General features: G+C 54.6%; 1 protein-coding gene across 7 annotated transcripts; it reads left to right on the top strand.

Moving 5' to 3' along the window:
• The first annotated feature begins 219 nt into the window (after positions 1 to 219).
• On the top strand, positions 220 to 17,899 carry SLC7A3 (solute carrier family 7 member 3). 7 transcript variants are annotated; one of them, XM_053955479.1, is made up of 14 exons: positions 220 to 1,306; positions 2,234 to 2,285; positions 2,849 to 4,230; positions 9,208 to 9,616; positions 9,818 to 9,976; positions 10,065 to 10,242; positions 10,337 to 10,449; positions 11,312 to 11,534; positions 11,713 to 11,852; positions 11,932 to 12,034; positions 12,321 to 12,532; positions 13,174 to 13,340; positions 13,613 to 13,721; positions 13,829 to 17,899. In XM_053955479.1, exons 4-14 carry the CDS (start codon positions 9,247 to 9,249, stop codon positions 13,960 to 13,962), a joined length of 1,908 nt encoding a protein of 635 aa, XP_053811454.1. In that variant the 5' UTR covers positions 220 to 1,306; positions 2,234 to 2,285; positions 2,849 to 4,230; positions 9,208 to 9,246; the 3' UTR covers positions 13,963 to 17,899. The 7 variants fall into 7 exon arrangements, with proteins under 7 accessions (XP_053811454.1, XP_053811457.1, XP_053811460.1 ...); XM_053955482.1 differs by lacking the exon at positions 2,234 to 2,285; XM_053955478.1 differs by lacking the exon at positions 220 to 1,306 and having other exon boundaries at positions 2,057 to 2,285.
• The last annotated feature ends 202 nt before the right edge of the window (positions 17,900 to 18,101 follow it).

Below are 18,101 nucleotides of genomic sequence, written 5' to 3'. Positions count from 1 at the left end.
TCCCGAGCTGCGGGCGGGTCCGAGACTCGAGCGCGGGCGATTGCGAGGTCGCTGCTGCCCCTGGCCCGGCCCCGGCCCCAAAGGAGCCCGGGTGCCTCCCGCGCCAGGCTCGCTCTCCCCCGCACACGGGCCTCACCGGGGCCGCAGCTCCCCGCGGCTGGCACAGGGCGCGGTGCCCGGGAAACGCGGCTCCTCCGGCGCCCAGGTAAGCGGGGTCACGGTGGGGAGCCCCGGCACGGACACCGCCCGCCCGGCGCTGCAGAACCCTCTCTCTCCCCCAGGTGTGACAGGCACATTCTTCTCTCTCTCAGGATTTTTTTCATAGAGGAGCACAGAGAGAAGAAAGAGAAAATTTCTGTTTCTGCTCCTTGCTTTTCCCATGTGGAATGTGTTTGGAGAATTGTTTACCTGGGGTGATTGTTTGGTTGGATTCTGGTGAGGATTGTTTGAGCCTGATGGCCAATCCAACACACCTGTGTCTGGACTCTCAGAGAGGGTCACGAGTTGTAAGTTAGATATGGTAGTTAGAAAAAGTAGGTTCACAGTTTTAGTATCTCCTTTAAATAGTCTATTAAAGTATTATAGTATAGTTATAACAAAGAAATCATTCAGCCTTCTGAACTGGAGTCAGACATCATCATTTCTTCCCACTGGGTTCACCTGCATTTTCAATACCCAGGGACCAGGCTGAAGCTGACATCGCCTGCCAGGTCTAGGCTTCAACGTGCCAGCGGGGCTTCGCAGCAGGCACTGCTTCCCAGACTTCTCAAACTCGCCCCCCAGGAGAGAGCGATGGAAAGTAATTCTGCACCTGCCAGTTGCGTCACGCGAAGCAGGGAGCACCTGGGTTAGGGTGCTGCACCGAGAAGGGAGCAGGGGAAGGGCTTGGGCTGCAGCCTGGCTGGGGACAGTGGAGAGTCCATGTGAGCGGCAAGGTACGAGCCTAGGAAATATTCTCATACCCCCAGGGGTGTGTTAACACTGTCTGGCCTCCAGCCTGTGTGGGCTGGCAGCCTGTTGACTTTGAAGCCTTCATCCCGTGGTGTTGTGGGGTCACAGCGTACTGGTGCCTGTGCGCCTAGGGTAGGCAGCCTGGCTGAGCCCCGGGCTGCCTGAAGAAGGTGCAGTGGAGCTGCTTGGGAATAGCGGCCTCTGTGTTTACTGTCCACTACAGCTGCTGCCAAGGTTGGGAGTCGTAAACAGCCCTCCTCAAGGCTCTCTACGGAAATTCCTACCATGGCTTCCCGCTCCTCACTGCGGCCTCCAGAAAAAGTGATTCCATCCAAGCGTTTTTGCCTCGATAAAGGTGAGTCTTGGCAGAAGCCTCAGAGGCTGCAGAGTCGTGGGAGAGGGACGCTGCTGCCGTGGGAAGAACGTTCAGGTCCTGGCTGCAGGGTCAAAGCTGATCCTGGGGAAAGGACTGGGGGGGGCGACTGCACGTGCTTGGACTCAGATGTTCTGGTTTGAAAGCAAAACCAGTGAGAGACACCAAGTCAGAAATACAGTTTTTTAGAAAAGGGAAAGAAACAAAATCCATACAATAATTAAAAAAAAAAACAAAAAAACAACAAAAAAAAAACGACAGAGTCAGAATACAACCTGATGCCCCTTTGGCCAGCATGTTGGTAGCAGTCCAAATTGGAGTGGCTGCAGTCCTGCTGGAGTTGCAGATGTGGTTCTGTTGGAGCAGTGATCCTGTGGAAAAGGTGTAGTCGGTCCAGTGGAAAACCCCAGCTGTTCCTCTTGGAAACCTGTGGGAAGGCTGCCTGCTCTGTCCCAAAGCCCAGAATATTACTAGGTGGGGATGCTTAGCTCTTTTCCCCTGGGTGGAGCATCTCACGACGGGCTGATGTCATTCTGAGTCATGGGTGGGTCCTTGATCACCTGTTAAACAGAAAGGGCTCCTGGAGGGAGTTATCTCTGAGTCCCGTGGCAAGACATTGATGGGCCCATTAACAGGAGATAAGGAAAACTGCCCAGAAAACAGCTGCTACACAGATGTAGCATCCTGCTTCTCAAACTGGGACGTCAGAGGAGGGGAGGTGAAGTGCAGAGCAAGCGAGGCTAGGTGAAGTCCTTTCTCTCTTTTCCTGGAGAGGCATCTAGCAAAGATTCTGAACAAATCTGGTGCTCGAGGCTCGTTCGCAGGAGAGGGAGTGGCTGTGGTCAGTCAGGGCACTCTCTTAGCAGGGGTTGATGCTTTTTCTTTTCCCTTCCTGGGTCTCACTTCAAGATCAACTAACAGGAGCTGGTGTGCAGTAGGACCCAAAAGCTGAAGGAAAATGGTGAGAGCAAAGAAAGGCTGGTTGCAGCAAGCATTGTCTTGGGAGCAGGTGAACAGTACGGAGGTGTAGATTATTGCTTTGTGTTGTGGGGGGTGTGGAGAAACACAGGCAGCTGCTTATGGGGGGCAGTGCTGCTCCCCAAATGAGCTCTGGCTCAGGTGTGGTCCTGGCTGAGGGTGCTCCAGCCTGTGCTGCAGGCAGGGGGTGCTGCCTTCACAGGAACTGCAGCTGGGCAGCCCTGCAGAGGGAGGGGAGGCGAGGAGGCTCTCCCCACTCTGCTGTGACAGCCTGTCCCACCCTGCCCGGGCAGCTGCCTGACCTTCCTGTGAGAGCAGACTCCTAGCAGGAGCCCAGAGCTGCTGGGAGCAAGGCCATGCAGGAACACTTTCTCCCAGCAGCGCCCATACAGGCCAAGCCAGCAGCAGCTGTTGGGCTGGAAGTGCTGGGAGACTTCTGACTGTCTTGGACAGGTTCTGTCCTTCCCTGATCGGGAGCAGCTCTGTGGCCAGGTTGAAGAGCAACTGAGGATGGCAGGTTTCCAGTGCTGGCACCTCTCTTCACAGGTATAAATGACCAGACATGGGTGTGTGCGGAGTCCTCTTTGTCCAGAGAGTTGGCCCCTGGCCTGACTTCAGGGTGTGAAGATACAGTCCCTGCTGAGCAGGTATGAGCCAGCTGTGTCCTGTCACCATGGAGCACTGCTGAGTCTCTGGCTTGGGCCAGCTATGCCAGAGGTAGGAGATGATGAGATCTGGACATGCCAATTTCTGGCTGGCACTTGAGCTGTTTTATCCTTTCTCTGGGGCTTACACAAGACCATGGGCATTATTTGTATGGCTTTACCACCTCTCTATGCTCAGGGGCCTGCAGGCTTCTGTCCAGTTAGATTTTCTAAGGGCCTTTTGAAAAACTCAAACTTCCTGTGGCTTGTGTTGTCACTTTTATATGTCCTGCCATGTAGGACATGGCCCCAGGATGGGGTGTGCAGAGCCTGCAAGATGAATCTCCAAGTTAGGAAATCTCCTACCTACAAAATAAGTGTATGCATTTTCCAGCAGTTTTAGGGCTCTTCATTTTGTGGCTGCAGCCAGCCAAAGGCATTCTTGTTTCCTACAGGTGCTGGCAGACGCTCGCTACAGCGGCTCCTTTGCCAGGCACGGCTCCTGTGATGGATGTGCCCTGGCAGTGGTCCCCAGGGTGCTGGGCTTGGAGTGTTGGATGGGCTGCAGTGCTCCTCCAGAGGATGAGCTGTGCTGTGGCTGTGTTGTGGTGGGGGTGCAACTCCCTGCATCACACTTGCCCCCTGCTCTTGCCAGTCTGCAGGTGATCAGCTGTCCCAGGAACTCAAGCATGTGAAGAAAGAGCTGGAACAAGCGAAGGGTGAGCTTGGTACGTGTTCTGAGGACTGCAGGACGCCTGCAGTCCAGGTGACATCCCCTGCTTGTACCTGGAGCCCAGGACCTGCAGCTCCACGGGAGTGGAGCTGGCTTCATGTTTAGGGGGTAGAGCAGGATCTCAGCTGCTGCCCTAGAGAGTCTGGGTGTGAAGTATTTAGGATGGGCTGAGCACACACCTTCTTGCCTCCTGTCTGCAGCTGACAAGATTGCCCAGTGTGCAGCCTATCAGCAGACAATCTCCTCCTTGCAGGCTCAGCTCAGAGCAGCAGGTGTGTTCCCTCGCTGTGGTGAGCCCTTGCTTCTGGGCAAGCTGCAGGGATGCTCCAGTGATCCCTTGTGGGCTGCGAGGTGGAAGGGATACAGCTCATGGCCTTTCCCAGGGGTCAGGTGCTGAGTGCCAGAAGCATTACTGCTTTGATGTTGCTGTTGCTTCCTGACAGGAAAGATTCCTATTTTCAGACAGGAATCTGTCTGAAAGATGCAGCAGTGTTCAACGGTGGTGACCTGGGGAGAGACTGACAGCTGGGACATGGGGACAGAGCCTCTGGGTGAGTGATATTTGCAGAGCTCTTGAATGAATTAATTTTCAACTCCTTGTATGTAAAATAAAGGTGGCTTTTGCAGTGGTGCTTGTGGTCTGCTTTGGTAGAGGCAGTGCTCAGTGCTGCCCACTGATCGAACAGGGCAGGTCTGTGCTTGGCTATGTCTGGTTTTGCTCAGCCAGAGATTTGAGGTCTGTTACAAGAAGGAGCTGGGTGCTGGTGGATGGAGCTACGGTGTGACTCTGGGGAAGCATTTCTGGACAAAACTGATGCTTCCAGGTGGAAGGCTTGGATGTGTGGTGGTGGTAGGCAGCTGTATGGGCAGGTTTCTTCTTTAGACCACCTTCACATTGGATGTGGGAAAAGCCAATGCTGGCTGACGGCACATTAGACTTCCACAGCCTGTGGCTATTTACTACTGTTTTATTATCAGTGACTGCGTGTGACATTCACATTCTCTGGACAGAGAGACATAATTCTGTCTCTCAGGATTTCTTGGAGAAGCACGGACAGAAGAAGAGAAAACGATATTTATCTCTGCTCCTTTGTTTTCCCCACGTGCAATGTGGTATGGAGATTGTTTACGTGAAGTGATTGCTGGATTGGATTCCGGTGAAGGTTGTCTGGGGTCAATGACCAATCGGATCCAGATGTGGCTTGGACGCTCAGCAGAGTCACGAGTTTTGTTAGATACGTAAGAAGTATGAAGAATAGTATAGTATCTCTTTAAAGAGTACATAATATACTTTTTAATATAGTATATATAGTAATATAATGTAGTTGTAATACAGCTATCCTTCAGCCTTCTGATCTGGAGCCAGACATCAGCATTTCCTCCCTGAGCCAGGGGGCTGTGTTTTTACTATAACTGGGGGGAATGTGGTGGGAAGCAGTGCTTGGGACTCAGTGCAGTCCCTCACTGTCCCTGCAGGCCGGCGCTGGGAGCCCTGCTCTGCTGCCTTCTCTCTGTGGTCAGTTGATGCAGGCACCTTCTTGCACTGCCTTGTGTTTGGGTGAGGCACTGGAGAGTGCCCTGGTGCTGGCAGTGCCCTGAGGTTGGGCTGGGAAGGCTGGCCTGTTCCTGCTCCTGTTATTTCTGGGTGGTTGTCCTAGATTAGGGCAAATTTGGGAGAAGACCTCTGGAAGGAGCCCCCAGAAAGCAAACCCCCCACGACCCCTCCCCTACCTGGTTCAGGAAGAATTTCCTCAGAGAGAAGTAGAAAAAAAACCTGTTTATTTAACAAGGAAAACACTCCCCAATACAAAAAAACAACACCAGATGACAAAACTCTTTCACCGTTCTGAAGAGATGACAAATTCAGAAAGTCTCCCCTGGGAGTGGTTGCCCAGCTATCAGTCTCTGGCATTGGGGATGGCTGCTGCAGGTCACAAAAATGCAGACTCTCGGTGTTTCTTGATGTTTCCCAGGTCCAGGTGATATTCAGGAAAGGGAAGGGAAAAAGAAACAGTCCAGGGTAAAAATTGGACTGCCTAGCTAAACTAACTAATAAGCAAAAGCAAGCAAGCCAAGCCTCTCCTAGACACAGACCATGGGGGGAGGTGACCTGGCTGATAACAAGGCAAAACAATCCTTCACTTTCAGAGTCAGTCCTGAAGGCACAGAACATAGTATCAGGCATAAACAGAACACACGATTTGGGATACAAGCACCATAAAGTCACCTTAGGACAGTGGTGTTCCTGGCTGCCTTAGAATGTGCATTCCCAGGTAGTCCACACTGCTCCCTGGGGCACTGCCGTGGACTGTGCGCAGGGGTGGTGCAGGGGAAGCTGTGCTGGCTGCCTCCCAGCCCTGTGTGGCACTTGGTTGCTGGGGCAGCTCCAGTGCTGGGACAATCTGCATCAGAGAGTTGCTGTGTGTGTGAGAGCTGCGTGCTGTATGTTCCCTGTTACATGCATGGTGAAGATAAATTCTTGGTGCAGGTACTAAGGGAGTTGACTCGAAAAAATGCCCTGCTATTTGTAAACAGAGAGGCACTCGTGGATGAAGCTGGACTCGATGGTCATTATGGGTCCCTTCCAATCTGAAATACTCTAATGTTTCAGTTGTGGAAGGTGGTGGGGGCATCCAAGGACTGATGTGGATCTGTTTCTGCAGGGCTTCTGGCCCCCTGTATGGGCTGGAGCCATCTCCTACCCTCCTTTGATGCTGCCATGTGTGCCTTGCCACTATTTGCCTTCCTGCTGCTCCCGTTGAGACATGCACTTGGCTTGTTCCATGCCTCTGCCTGCTCCCAGCCCTTGGCCTGTGCTACTGGATCAGGGCCCTGGATGATGGGAGGTGGGGAGCAGTAAGACTAGGGGGTGAGGATGGGACAAGGGGAAGGCACATGTGGAGCTGCATGTGAGGTCTGGGAGCTGGAGACATGTTCTGGTGTCCTGATGCTGCTCCTTTCTGGAAATGACCTCCCAACGCCTGATGTTGCAAGAAGGTTTCTGATAATAGGGAAATAATGTCATCTGCCCCCTCACAGCGTCTGCTTGTCTGGGACAGGGTGACCCTGCTTGAAGTCCTGCTGTGCCCGTGGTGCTGCCTCTCCTGCCTGAGAACATTCTCGGCGATGGTGCTGCCCAGGTGGGTCCTTGCCCACAGCTGGCAGCCCTGCAAGGAGTGGGAGGTGTCTGAGTGGTAACAGAAATGCTGGAATCTGCCCCTTGAACTTACTTCATCGTGGGGTCAGGGAGGAAAGGGAGGTTGCGGAACTGCAGTTCCTCGATTCTGAGAAGCGGGGGCAGAGCTTGCGTCACTGCCAGTTAGAAGCGTGAGCTGGTCTTTCCGTCACCCCCTATTCCCGATGTTTGCCCCGCCGGAGGATGCGGGGGAGGCAGCTGCGTAGCGGTCCCGCCTGCTCTGCTTCCCTCCGCTCTGCAAGCGACTGAAAAGCTTTTTGCCTCGATAGCGGCGCCGGGGCAGGGCATTGCCAGTGATGCCAGCGAGGGGCTGGCTTACCTCCCTGTGAGCTACCGCTGTGAACGGGCGCTCACGACACGCGAGCACAGGATTGCATCAGGCGCTGCCTGCTGACGGGCGGGTCCCAGCCTGCCTGCTGGCGAGGATGGCGCTGGCCCTGCCTCTCTCCTGCCTGCCGAGCAGTTCTCCCAGGACTGGCGTTCCCCATCACTTAGAGCTGCCTGCTGCTCCCAGAACTGAGGGGGCTGTAGCGGAGCATGCGGAGGTCGGGGCAGGGTCACAAGCCGCGGGCTAAGCTCCGCTCGCAGCCCCTGTAGCCGGGCTGGCCTCGCCTCCTCGCCCCGCTCCCAGCCGCGGCGGGGCTGGGCCGGGGCAGGCTCGGTTCTCACGGCACATCTGGACTCGGGGGACCCTCCGTGGCCTTTCCCGAGGGAGCAAGGTGCCTCGCCCTGGTCTCGGAGTTGCCGCCGGCCGAGCCGCGCCTCGCCCCGCTGCCGTTTGTCTCTGGAATTTATATTTCCAAAAGGAGCGCGGGAAGCCGGGCGCGGGTGGAGCTGGGAGGAACGCCCGCTCCAATCCCCTCCAATGCCCGCTCGGCTCTAGCTGCTCTCCGCCTCCGCCCCTGGGGCTCTGGGTGAAAGCTGCTGAACGCCCGTTCCCGCCCCCCGTCGGTACTAGTGCACCGGGGGCGGGACTCGCCCCTCTCTCTGCTCTCGGCCGCGGCGGGGAGCGGAGCTGCGTTCACCTCGAGGGGCTCGCACGGGGGCGAGCCGAGCCGAGCCGAGCCGCGCCGCGCCGCCGGTGAGTGATGGCGGGCGCTGCCGCCGGACCGGAGGGGCCGGGCGCAGCCGGTGCCGCTGTTGCATCAGCTGCCGGTGCCCGTGGCACGTGGCCGGTGCTGCCGCGGGGCCGCGCTGGGATTCTGCCGTGCCCGCGGCATCGCCGGGCTCCGCGGTGGGACGTAGTGGTTGAGGAGGGTAGTGCTAGTGCTGGGGTACTTGTTGCACTTGGGGTCAAGGCTGAATGCCAGATGTGCCAGCACGGCAGGAGATCTGTCAAGAAGCAGGATGGTTTGCTGGTTATGGGGAAACAGCCGAGTTGGTGGCTGTCACTGTGATCCTGATAATCATCTATGGAAATGGTCACAAAGTTATCCTTGTGTGCTTAGGCTGATGCATGTAGTGGGGCACGCGGTCCTGGGCACCTGCATGGAGTGTTCTCGCTTTCTCGGTGAAGGGAGAAGCCGTCAGGGAGAATACACTGGCGGGTGGGTGGTTCAGCGGGCAGGGGTGCCAGCTGTGGGCATGGGCATTGGGAACCACTTTCCTTCCTCTGTGCTGGATGCCTGCTTCACATCAGCTGCACTCCTGCCGGCAGAGCCGCGCCTCGCCTTCTCATCTTCAGAGCTTTTTGGGGATAGGTGGCTGCTGTGAGCAAGAGGAGTGGGGATGTCACACATTCGGAGTGATTGCAGCCTGTAGAGCTGGCAGACTGCTTAGCAGACAAGGGGTTTGCACCCATGCTGTGTATTATGCATCCCTATAGAGAATGTGGTGCAGATGCCAAAAGCAACAAAGGAACGGCTGCATCCAGTGAGTCAGCCCGGCCTGCTAAATCCTGTGCTGGAGGAATCATTGCTGCTGTGCACACCCATGTGCCAGGCTGGAGAAATGTGCCCGCAGTCGAGTTAGGACTGAAGGATCTCCATACTGTCAAGCCTGGGAAACAGTGGGCAAGCTTGGGGACGTGCCTATGAGCTCTATGGTTGAGACCACACAGGGCTTGAGCAATGAGCATTTCCCACCACGGACTGACTGGGTTCATCCCTGACTCACTGTCGTGGTGCAAGGGCTGTGCAGGCAGGGTGTGTGCAGCCCCACAGTGCCTTGGAGGGTGCCATCACCATGGTCTCTGGCCAACCAGCGTGGCAGGGGTGTGGTGCCGATGAGTGAGCTGGGAGCAGGCTCCTGTGGCCATCACTGCCTACCTTGCCACAGTACCAAGTCCTGCTGCCTGAAGGACACTGAGCTTCACATTTCCCTTTTCGTGCAGGGCTTTTGACCAGCTGAGCTTCACTGAGGAGAAGACGAGATGTTGGGGGAAAAAATGACCGGTTTTGGGAAGAAGCTGATCCGCCGGCGCACGGTGGACCTGAGCTCCGAAGACACACATTTTGCTCGTTGCCTCTCCACACTGGACCTTGTATCCCTGGGCGTGGGCAGCACGCTAGGGGCTGGTGTGTATGTGCTGGCTGGGGAGGTAGCCAAGGAGATGGCTGGTCCCTCCATCGTCCTCTGCTTCCTGGTGGCTGCTTTCTCCTCTGTGCTGGCTGGACTCTGCTATGCGGAGTTTGGGGCCCGCGTCCCCAAGGCTGGCTCTGCGTACCTCTACAGCTACGTTACCGTTGGTGAGATCTGGGCTTTTATAGCCGGGTGGAACCTCATTCTCTCCTACGTGATAGGTACGAGGCCAGGCAGCATGTGTGGGGCTCCTTCCAGCCTCGTGCTGGCAGCACGGGGGGCTGCTGGGGGCAGCCTCCTGCTGGAAGCTGTGGGGGCAGGGTGCGGGGTGGGATCAGCAGGGGAGGTGGGTGCCCAGGTGCGGGTGGCTGGTGCCCATCTGCCCTGGGCTCAGACTAATGCACGGATTTACTGTCAACCAGGTACAGCCAGCGTGGCTCGAGCCTGGAGTGCAACATTTGACAACCTCATCGGCAACCACATCTCCACCTTCTTCGCCAACAAGATCCCGATGCACCTGCCAGGAGTGCTGGCCGAGCATCCAGACTTCTTTGCCTTGATTCTGATTTTGCTGCTTACTGGTGGGTGTGCAGGAGAGTGGCTCCATGGTACCATGGCTGATGGCATGGGAGCCTGATGGCTCTTCACTCACCTCTTCTGTCCCCACAGTACTGCTGGCTTTTGGTGTCAGCGAATCTGCGCTTGTGAACAAAATCTTCACGGCGGTGAACCTGTTGGTGCTGAGCTTTGTTATCATTGCTGGCTTCATCAAGGGAGACATCGAGAACTGGCAGCTTTCGGAGGAGAATTGTGTCAACTGCTCACTGCCAGACCCACCGGATGACATGTAAGTAGAGCAACTGCGCCAGGCCGGGATAGGGCAGGCATAGGCCCTGATGTCCCTGCTCCTCACGGCAGCTGCCCTCCTGCATTTCTCCCAGGAAAAAAGCTTTTGGCTCTGGTGGGTTTTTCCCCTTTGGACTGGAAGGGATGCTGACCGGCGCTGCCACCTGTTTCTATGCCTTCGTGGGCTTTGACTGCATTGCCACCACAGGTACTGCCTTGGGTGAGGGTGGCACGGGCATTTCCCCCGCACAGCCAGCGGCTGGGGGAGGATGCTGCATGGTGTGGGAAAACAGCTGGCCTCACCCCTCCTGGGAGATTTCCCTGTGGAGTCTGTCTCTTCAGCTGGGCCAGATGAAAGGACTCAGAGCCCACCCTGCCCCAGGAAAAGTGGCTCATTACACCACATGGTGGGAGCAGGACTGCACCCTGCCTGCACAGCCAGCTCCCAGAGCAGCGGGGAGCCTTTTGACTGCTGAGCCAAGCCTGCAGCAGTGCTGGGAATTTCTGGTGCCTCCTAGTTACTTCCCAGCCTCAAGCAGCCTTTTTCCGAATGACTAAGTTCATGCAAAACTGCTGCTTCCTGGAGCACAGGCAGCTCTCTTAATTTCCTCTCATTACCCCAGAAATCTACTTAGCGGGTGGCTGGTACAGGCTGTTCTGCCTGACCTTGCCTGTGCCACCCTGCCTCCAGGGGCTGCCCAGCAGCCTCCTCCTTTCCTGCTGCCGAGCCCCTTGCTGGGAGCCTGGTGCAGCACACCTTTGCAAAACCAAGGCACACATTCAAGGATGACCTCCACTCAACAGGTTCTGTAGGGAGAGGGAGCTGCTGGTGAGGGGGGAAGGGCTGGCTTGGCCAGGGGCTCTGCAAGCCCAGGCTTCCAGGCAGCTCCATCCTTTCTGCCAGTGCAGCAGCAGCATGGCCAGGGCCCCTCCTCTCCAACAGCCCCTGCTTGCTGCTTCCCAGTCCTGTGCTGCCATGGAAAGTCCCTGCTCTGGCTCATCCCCTGGGAGTACTTGCCCCGTGGCTGTGCAATGGAGTGGGGCACATGTGGCCTCTTGTGTCTGGACAGGGGAGGAAGCCAGGAACCCACAGCGCTCGATTCCCATTGGCATCATCGTGTCCCTCCTCATCTGCTTTGTGGCTTATTTTGGGGTTTCTGCATCCCTAACTCTCATGGTGCCCTACTTCCTCCTGAACAAGAACAGCCCTCTGCCTGAGGCTTTCAAGGCGGTTGGCTGGGAGCCCGCCCGCTACGCCGTCGCCATTGGCTCACTCTGTGCCCTCTCCACCAGGTAGGACTGGCTCTATTCCTGCCACTGCTTGGGGTACAGCACAGGGACCGACAGCATTAATCTGGCTGGGCCGGGGGTTTGCTCTGTCCAGTTGCTGTCCTGCTCCAGGCACAGAGCTGGTCCCTTCCCCTTGTGGGTGGTGGATGTGGGCAGCTTGCCTAATCTCTCCCCACGACAGCTTGCTGGGCTCCATGTTTCCCATGCCCCGAGTGATCCATGCCATGGCAGAGGACGGGCTGCTCTTCAAGTTCCTCTCCCGGATCCACAGCGGCAGAAAGACCCCTCTGATCGCCACCTTTGTCTCGGGGTTCTTCGCAGGTAAGGCTCCTGGCCGCCTCCTCACACCCAGCCCTGTGGTGGTCTGGAGCTGTGCTCATGCTGCATGTCCTCGTTGCAGCGGTGTTTGCCCTCCTGCTTGACCTGAAGGACCTGGTGGACCTCATGTCGATCGGCACGCTGCTGGCCTACTCCCTGGTGGCGGTGTGCGTGCTCATCCTCCGGTGCGTGACTCCTCGTTTTTGAACATCCACTCCAGGGTAGATGTTCCTTACATCGTCCTGGGGGCTTGTAGCCACAGCTTTTTTCCAGGGGCATGCATCCTGGGGAAGTGTCAAGCCCCCAAGATGGAGGCTGCTGACTAGAGCCTGTGTGTGTCTCTGGGCATATCCTTGGAGTGGCTATTGCGGAGCCACTGCTGGAGCAGCAGGGATATGAAGGTGCTGCCCACTGTTCCCTTGGGCTAGGAAGTTGCTTGGGCTCTGCTGCAAGCTTGTCTTACCTGCTCAGGTACCAGCCCAGGCAGCCAAACTCCCCGAAGGCCATGGAAATGCTGGAGCTGAATGGGAATGAGGAGGAGAGAGTGATCATGAACCCAGCCATCACTGCTGCCAGCGCCCAGCACAAAGAGACGACATCCCTGGCCATGCTCTTCAACCCGCCTGGGGACACCCCCACTGTGCTCTCGGGGCGCATTGTCTATGTCTGCGTGGCGGTCATTGGTGAGTGAGTGAGTGGGAACCGGAGGCTGCTGTCCCCTCCTGCCAGGGGCTGGAGTGTTTTGGCGTGTCTCTAGAGCTGGGAAGGGATGGAGAGCATGCCAGGCAGAGAGAGGGGCCGGGTTGTCAGTCGCTGTTGGCAGTGCCCGCGGGCGCTGAACCCTAAGCAGGGTGCCAAGTGCAGGGTACAGTTGTGGTTTGGGGTGCACAGGCATTGTTGGAGGGCACGAGTGCTAAGTTGGGGATGTGCTGGTGATCACGGGAGATCCCTGTGATGAGCCTGACCCACGCTGGCCACCAGCAAGGGCAGTCCCCAGCCCCTTGGGAGTGCTTGGGCTCAGCCAGCGAGGTTTGATCCATCTGTCAGTGGCTCCATTGTACAGCCAGAATGGGGTGGCTCAGCCAGGTCTGGGTAAGTGTCAGAGCTGGGTCCAAGCCCAGCCAAACGCAGGCTCCCTGCAGCTTGCTGGTCTGGAAAGTGTCTCCAGCAAAGCACTTTCCTAAGGCTTTGGGGTGGGTGTTAGGGACAGTGCACGCTGGACCTGACCAAGAGGAGTGGGTGCCTCCGCACAGCTGTTGGTGAGGCTCAGGGCCCCAGGGAGGCCCTGTGCCGTGCAGTCCCCCGACTGCCTCCTCTCTTGCAGCCATACTGATCACAGTCATCTGCGTGGTCCTGACCCTCAATGTGGTTGCGCTGAAGGATGCCAATGTGGGCTGTGTTGTGGCTCTGGTGCTGCTCCTCGTGGCTCTGCTCGTTTTCACCATCATCATTTGGAGGCAGCCGCAGAGCAGTGCACGGTTAAACTTCAAAGTGAGTGCAGCCCCCTGCATCTTGGTGTCTGCAAAGCCCTGGACTCCCTCAGGATCTGGGCATTGCAGGGTCTGCTGGGGCTTCCTGCCAGGCAGTCACCAGGAAAGCCCAGGCCCTGGAACGTGTCTCTCTGAGGTGCAATCCTCAGTGTGGAAGTGCCTGGGTGCTCTGGGCTGCGGCAGGGAGGGGGTCCTCCCATTGGCCAGTAGCATCCTCGAGCCCAGCCTGGTCCCTCAAGGCACAGCTGACACAGCGCTTCTTGTCCCTTGCAGGTACCTTTCCTCCCACTCCTGCCAATCTTCAGCACCTTCATTAACATCCTGCTGATGGTACAGCTGAGTGCGGGCACCTGGGCGCGGTTTGCAGTCTGCATGGTTGTGGGTAGGTGTCCTGTGCTGGGGAGTGCGGTGCCAGGTCCCTCCTGGGGATCTGTTAGTGCTGACAACCCACCATTCCACACTTCATTATGGAAAATGTCCTGCTTTTAGGTTTTATTATTTACTTCACCTATGGGATTTGGAACAGCGTGGAAGGGAAAAATGCAGAAAAAGCCTGTGCCACAGTAGAAAAACCTCTGCACCATCCTGGACTGGACCTCAGCCCCGGGGCTGCTGCGATCTGAGAGCCTGGGGGCCTGTGCTTCATGGACCTCTTTGCCACTTCGGGACAAGATCATCCATCCTCTCTCCTGCAGAGACTGAGTCCCAGAGTGAAGTACTAAGGTCTGAACAGCAGGCCCTGAGCCAAAGCTGACCTAGGATGAACATTCCAACCAAATGTTGTACGTTTCCACTAATTAACAAAGTATTGTTATATGTACTTACTTATTGGCAAAACATGTTCACCTTTCTGTATCTAGAAACAGGATAAGGCCACATCTGGCCTAATTAGGTATAGGATCAAAGACAATTCCCTTGGATCCTCCTTGAGCCCTGGCCAGGCTTTGGGAGAAAGCTGACAGGAAAATGAAAGTAGAAATTATCTCAGCTGGTTTGTTTAGCAGTGTAAAAACCGGACCACTGTCACAGCAAAGTGGGGGAGCCTCGTGGCCTGCAAAGGAGGAGGCACTGCAGGAGTTCCAGTTCCTGGCGTGGTTCTCCAGTCCTTGGCTTCCCCACAGAGCTGATGTCTCTCGGGCTTGGATGATGCATCATCGTTGGGGTAACTGGTGAGGTATCTTAATCACTGTAGACATTCTTTCCTAGCAATGATTAGCATTGCTTAGCTTGTCCCTTTGTAATTCTTTGCTCATGGTTAGGTGCTTTGCTTAGCTTATCCTTTTGTGATTCTTTGCAGTTTTCCATCACAGTAAATGCCACTGTTCCTTAAGTTGGTGTCTGCGTCTCTGACCCTACTCACCAGCAAAACAAAATCAGTGTAGTCAGCAGGGTCAGAACAATTTGCTTTTAAAATCTAAATGAAAGTAATCAGTCCTGTCCAAAATTCCCAGATGGGAAGACCTTCCATACAGTTCCCTGGTCCTCAAGTGGGCTATGGTTGGAGGACCATGTGAGCAATGGGGAAGTCAGTTAAAAGAAGTTGAACTGCTGGATATATTGAAATGCATCCAAAAATTGCATACTGAAAAAAGAAAAGAACTTGTGGATTTGGAAAGGCAGGGATGGATTTTGTTAACAGTATATCAAACAAAACACCAACAAAAGGAACAGTTGTTGAAATGTTCTAACACAGACCAACAGATGTGAGTTGCAGAATCAAATTTTAATGCTAAAAGGCCAAAATAAGCTGCTTGCTGATAAGTTGGATTTACCAGATTTGCTGAGAAGGCTGCAGTTAGAGTAGCTCAGTATAAGGAAAGGAGGGGGCAAGTCAATCACAAGAAAATGCATGCAGTGATTGCAGAGGCAGGTGTGCAGTGGGATCCTGATAAACGGAATGGAGATGTTTGGGATTCTGTGGATTCTGATGAGGTTGGTTCCTGAGATGAATTTGTAGATGTGAGACCAGCATGGAGATGAAAGTGTTATTAGATCCTAATGGTCAGGAGGGATACTCATAGAATATTATACTCAGCATGAAGTAAATGAAATATTTGAACAGTTTAGGAAAAACCAGGGGAACCTCTTTTCTCCTGGATGGTGTGCTTGCATGATCTAGGAGTATCAGGGATAACTCGGGGGACTCTAAGTTTTTAGTTTGAGTTTGGATTCTTCTGTGCAGGATGCATTTTGGAATAACATTCACAATACTAATTTGTTAGCTTTGGCTGCTTTGGATGTAATACTAAATACCCTGCAGAAAATTAATGGCCAAGATCTGAAAGTCAGCGGTACACTTTGTGAGACTGTGTACAACGAGATGCACAAGAGTCTCTTGTATTTTGTATTTGTAGATAACGTTACTGAAGATACAACCAGTCACTCCAATATTTGTACCTGTAACTTTATTGTAATGACATGATTTTAGTTATTTATTTTTTATTTCTATTTTTAAATGAAGATTTTTAGTTTTTTACCTCCTGTTATATCCTGTCAATTTTTGGAATCTAACTATACCCTGATTCAAGACTTGCAGTTACTGCCATTGGTATGAACTGGTAAAGGTACTGTTCCAACACACAGACCTGAGGCTTGCTGAAACAAGCCCAGGAGAATGGATAAAAGGCTTTGATTGCTGTCCATCATGGCATGGCAGAAATCCATCATGTGATGTAAGCACACAGTTTTTGTCACTGGGATGGGGCTGTGTGTGGCACAGTTTGTGTCACTGGGATGGGGCTGTGTGTGGCACAGTTTGTGTCACTGGGATGGGGCTGTGTGTGGCACAGTTTGTGTCACTGGGATGGGGCTGTGTGTGGCACAGTTTGTGTCACTGGGATGGGGCTGTGTGTGGCACACAGTTTGTGTCACTGGGATGGGGCTGTGTGTGGCACAGTTTGTGTCACTGGGATGGGGCTGTGTGTGGCACAGTTTGTGTCACTGGGATGGGGCTGTGTGTGGCACAGTTTGTGTCACTGGGATGGGGCTGTGTGTGGCACACAGTTTGTGTCACTGGGGCTGTGTGTGGCACAGTTTGTGTCACTGGGGCTGTGTGTGGCACAGTTTGTGTCACTGGGGCTGTGTGTGGCACAGTTTGTGTCACTGGCACTGGGGCTGTGTGTGGCACAGTTTGTGTCACTGGGATGGGGCTGTGTGTGGCACACAGTTTGTGTCACTGGGGCTGTGTGTGGCACAGTTTGTGTCACTGGGATGGGGCTGTGTGTGGCACAGTTTGTGTCACTGGGATGGGGCTGTGTGTGGCACAGTTTGTGTCACTGGGATGGGGCTGTGTGTGGCACAGTTTGGGTCACTGGGATGGGGCTGTGGCCCAGCCTCATCCCCAGTGGGCACAGCTGTGAGGAGCAGGTGAGCAGCATTGGCAGCAATGAGCCATGGAGTGCCCAGGGGCACTGAGCAACCACCAAAGGGAGCAGAGGGCACACAGAGCCATGCATGAACATGAGGGTATAAAAGGCTGGGCTGAAGAACAGGAAGGGTGGGTGCTTGCAGCCTTCTGAGGTGGCCTGGTGTTACTCTGTATGGGTTGAAGCCTTCTGAAATGGTATGTTTCTGTGTATTGTGGCTGTCTCAACTGTGACATGTGCTGTGACCTTTGCTGTGACAATGTGATGGAACAGGTGAAGAAAGATGGAGAACACGGATGGTGGGACATTGTTTTTGGATGGATGCCTACAGGTACCAGAATTCTCAACTGAGTGCTTCACCCTGGTGTTTTTTTATTGATGCTAATCCTTTTGCTTCTTGTTCTGATAATTGCATAGTATGTTAAGGTTTGGATGATTACAAAACAATTAGCTTACCAACTACCTCCACCAACAGCAGACAATCCATATGGTACCAAAGCATGAAATGTTCTCAAGCTGCTTGGATGTTGTGAAGCTTGAGTGACTATAGTCACAGGGTGTATTATGTAGGAGAATGACTGGGAACTCTGTGGACAGGTAACTGGCAGTCCAATTAGAGGAAACTGAGGACTTAAAACAGTATGGAAATTACAGGATAGGGATTCCACTATTCCTACATTTGGTGTCTGTGTCTCTGACCCTACCCACTGGCAAAACACAGAGTCAGGACTGCAGAGCTGGGTCATGTGCTGCCTCCCCCTCCCAGGAAAATGCCCAGGCTGGATGGGAGTGCCCAGGGCTGGTCGCTGCCCTCCTCCAGTCCCGCAGAGGGGCACTGACATCAGCACAGCCCTCCAGCCATGGAAGTGTTTTTCCTTGTGCACATGAGGCCCCACATGATGGTGCAGCCGTATTCCACCTCTCATGTGGCTCTGTTCACCACCTCCTCCCTGCTTTCCAAGTGCCAGGCTTGTACATGGCAGCCATGCTGGAGCTCTGCAGGAAGGCTCACTGAAACTTGTTTTGGTACTGCTAGCAAACTGCTACTGCCCTGACCATGCTGTTTGATACAAATATCTTGCTCAAGTGTCTGTGAGATGTCCTCAGTGTAACTATACTTATGTCCAACCTCATCTGCTTTTCTATAATTTTAAAGTGAATTTTTAAATCTATTAAATTAAATGTTTTAACGTGCTTTTTTTTTCTGTTTGTTTTGCTGCATATTCTGCTAAGGGCCTGTGGTCATGGGCCCCTTGGCAGGACCCTGCATGCCACTGGGCTGGGTGCCAGTGCAGAACAGTGCTTGGTCCCAGCTGTGCTGGGTGACATCCCTGCCCAAAACCTGCTGGTTGGAGCCCGCAGTCCTCGCTGTGAGCCAGGAGCTGTGAAGCAGTGCT

Source organism: Vidua chalybeata, chromosome 14, assembly GCF_026979565.1.
Source record: "Vidua chalybeata isolate OUT-0048 chromosome 14, bVidCha1 merged haplotype, whole genome shotgun sequence".
Lineage (NCBI taxonomy): Eukaryota > Metazoa > Chordata > Aves > Passeriformes > Viduidae > Vidua > Vidua chalybeata.
Note: the sequence above shows the minus strand (reverse complement) of the source record. Positions and strands in the feature narration are given on the sequence as shown.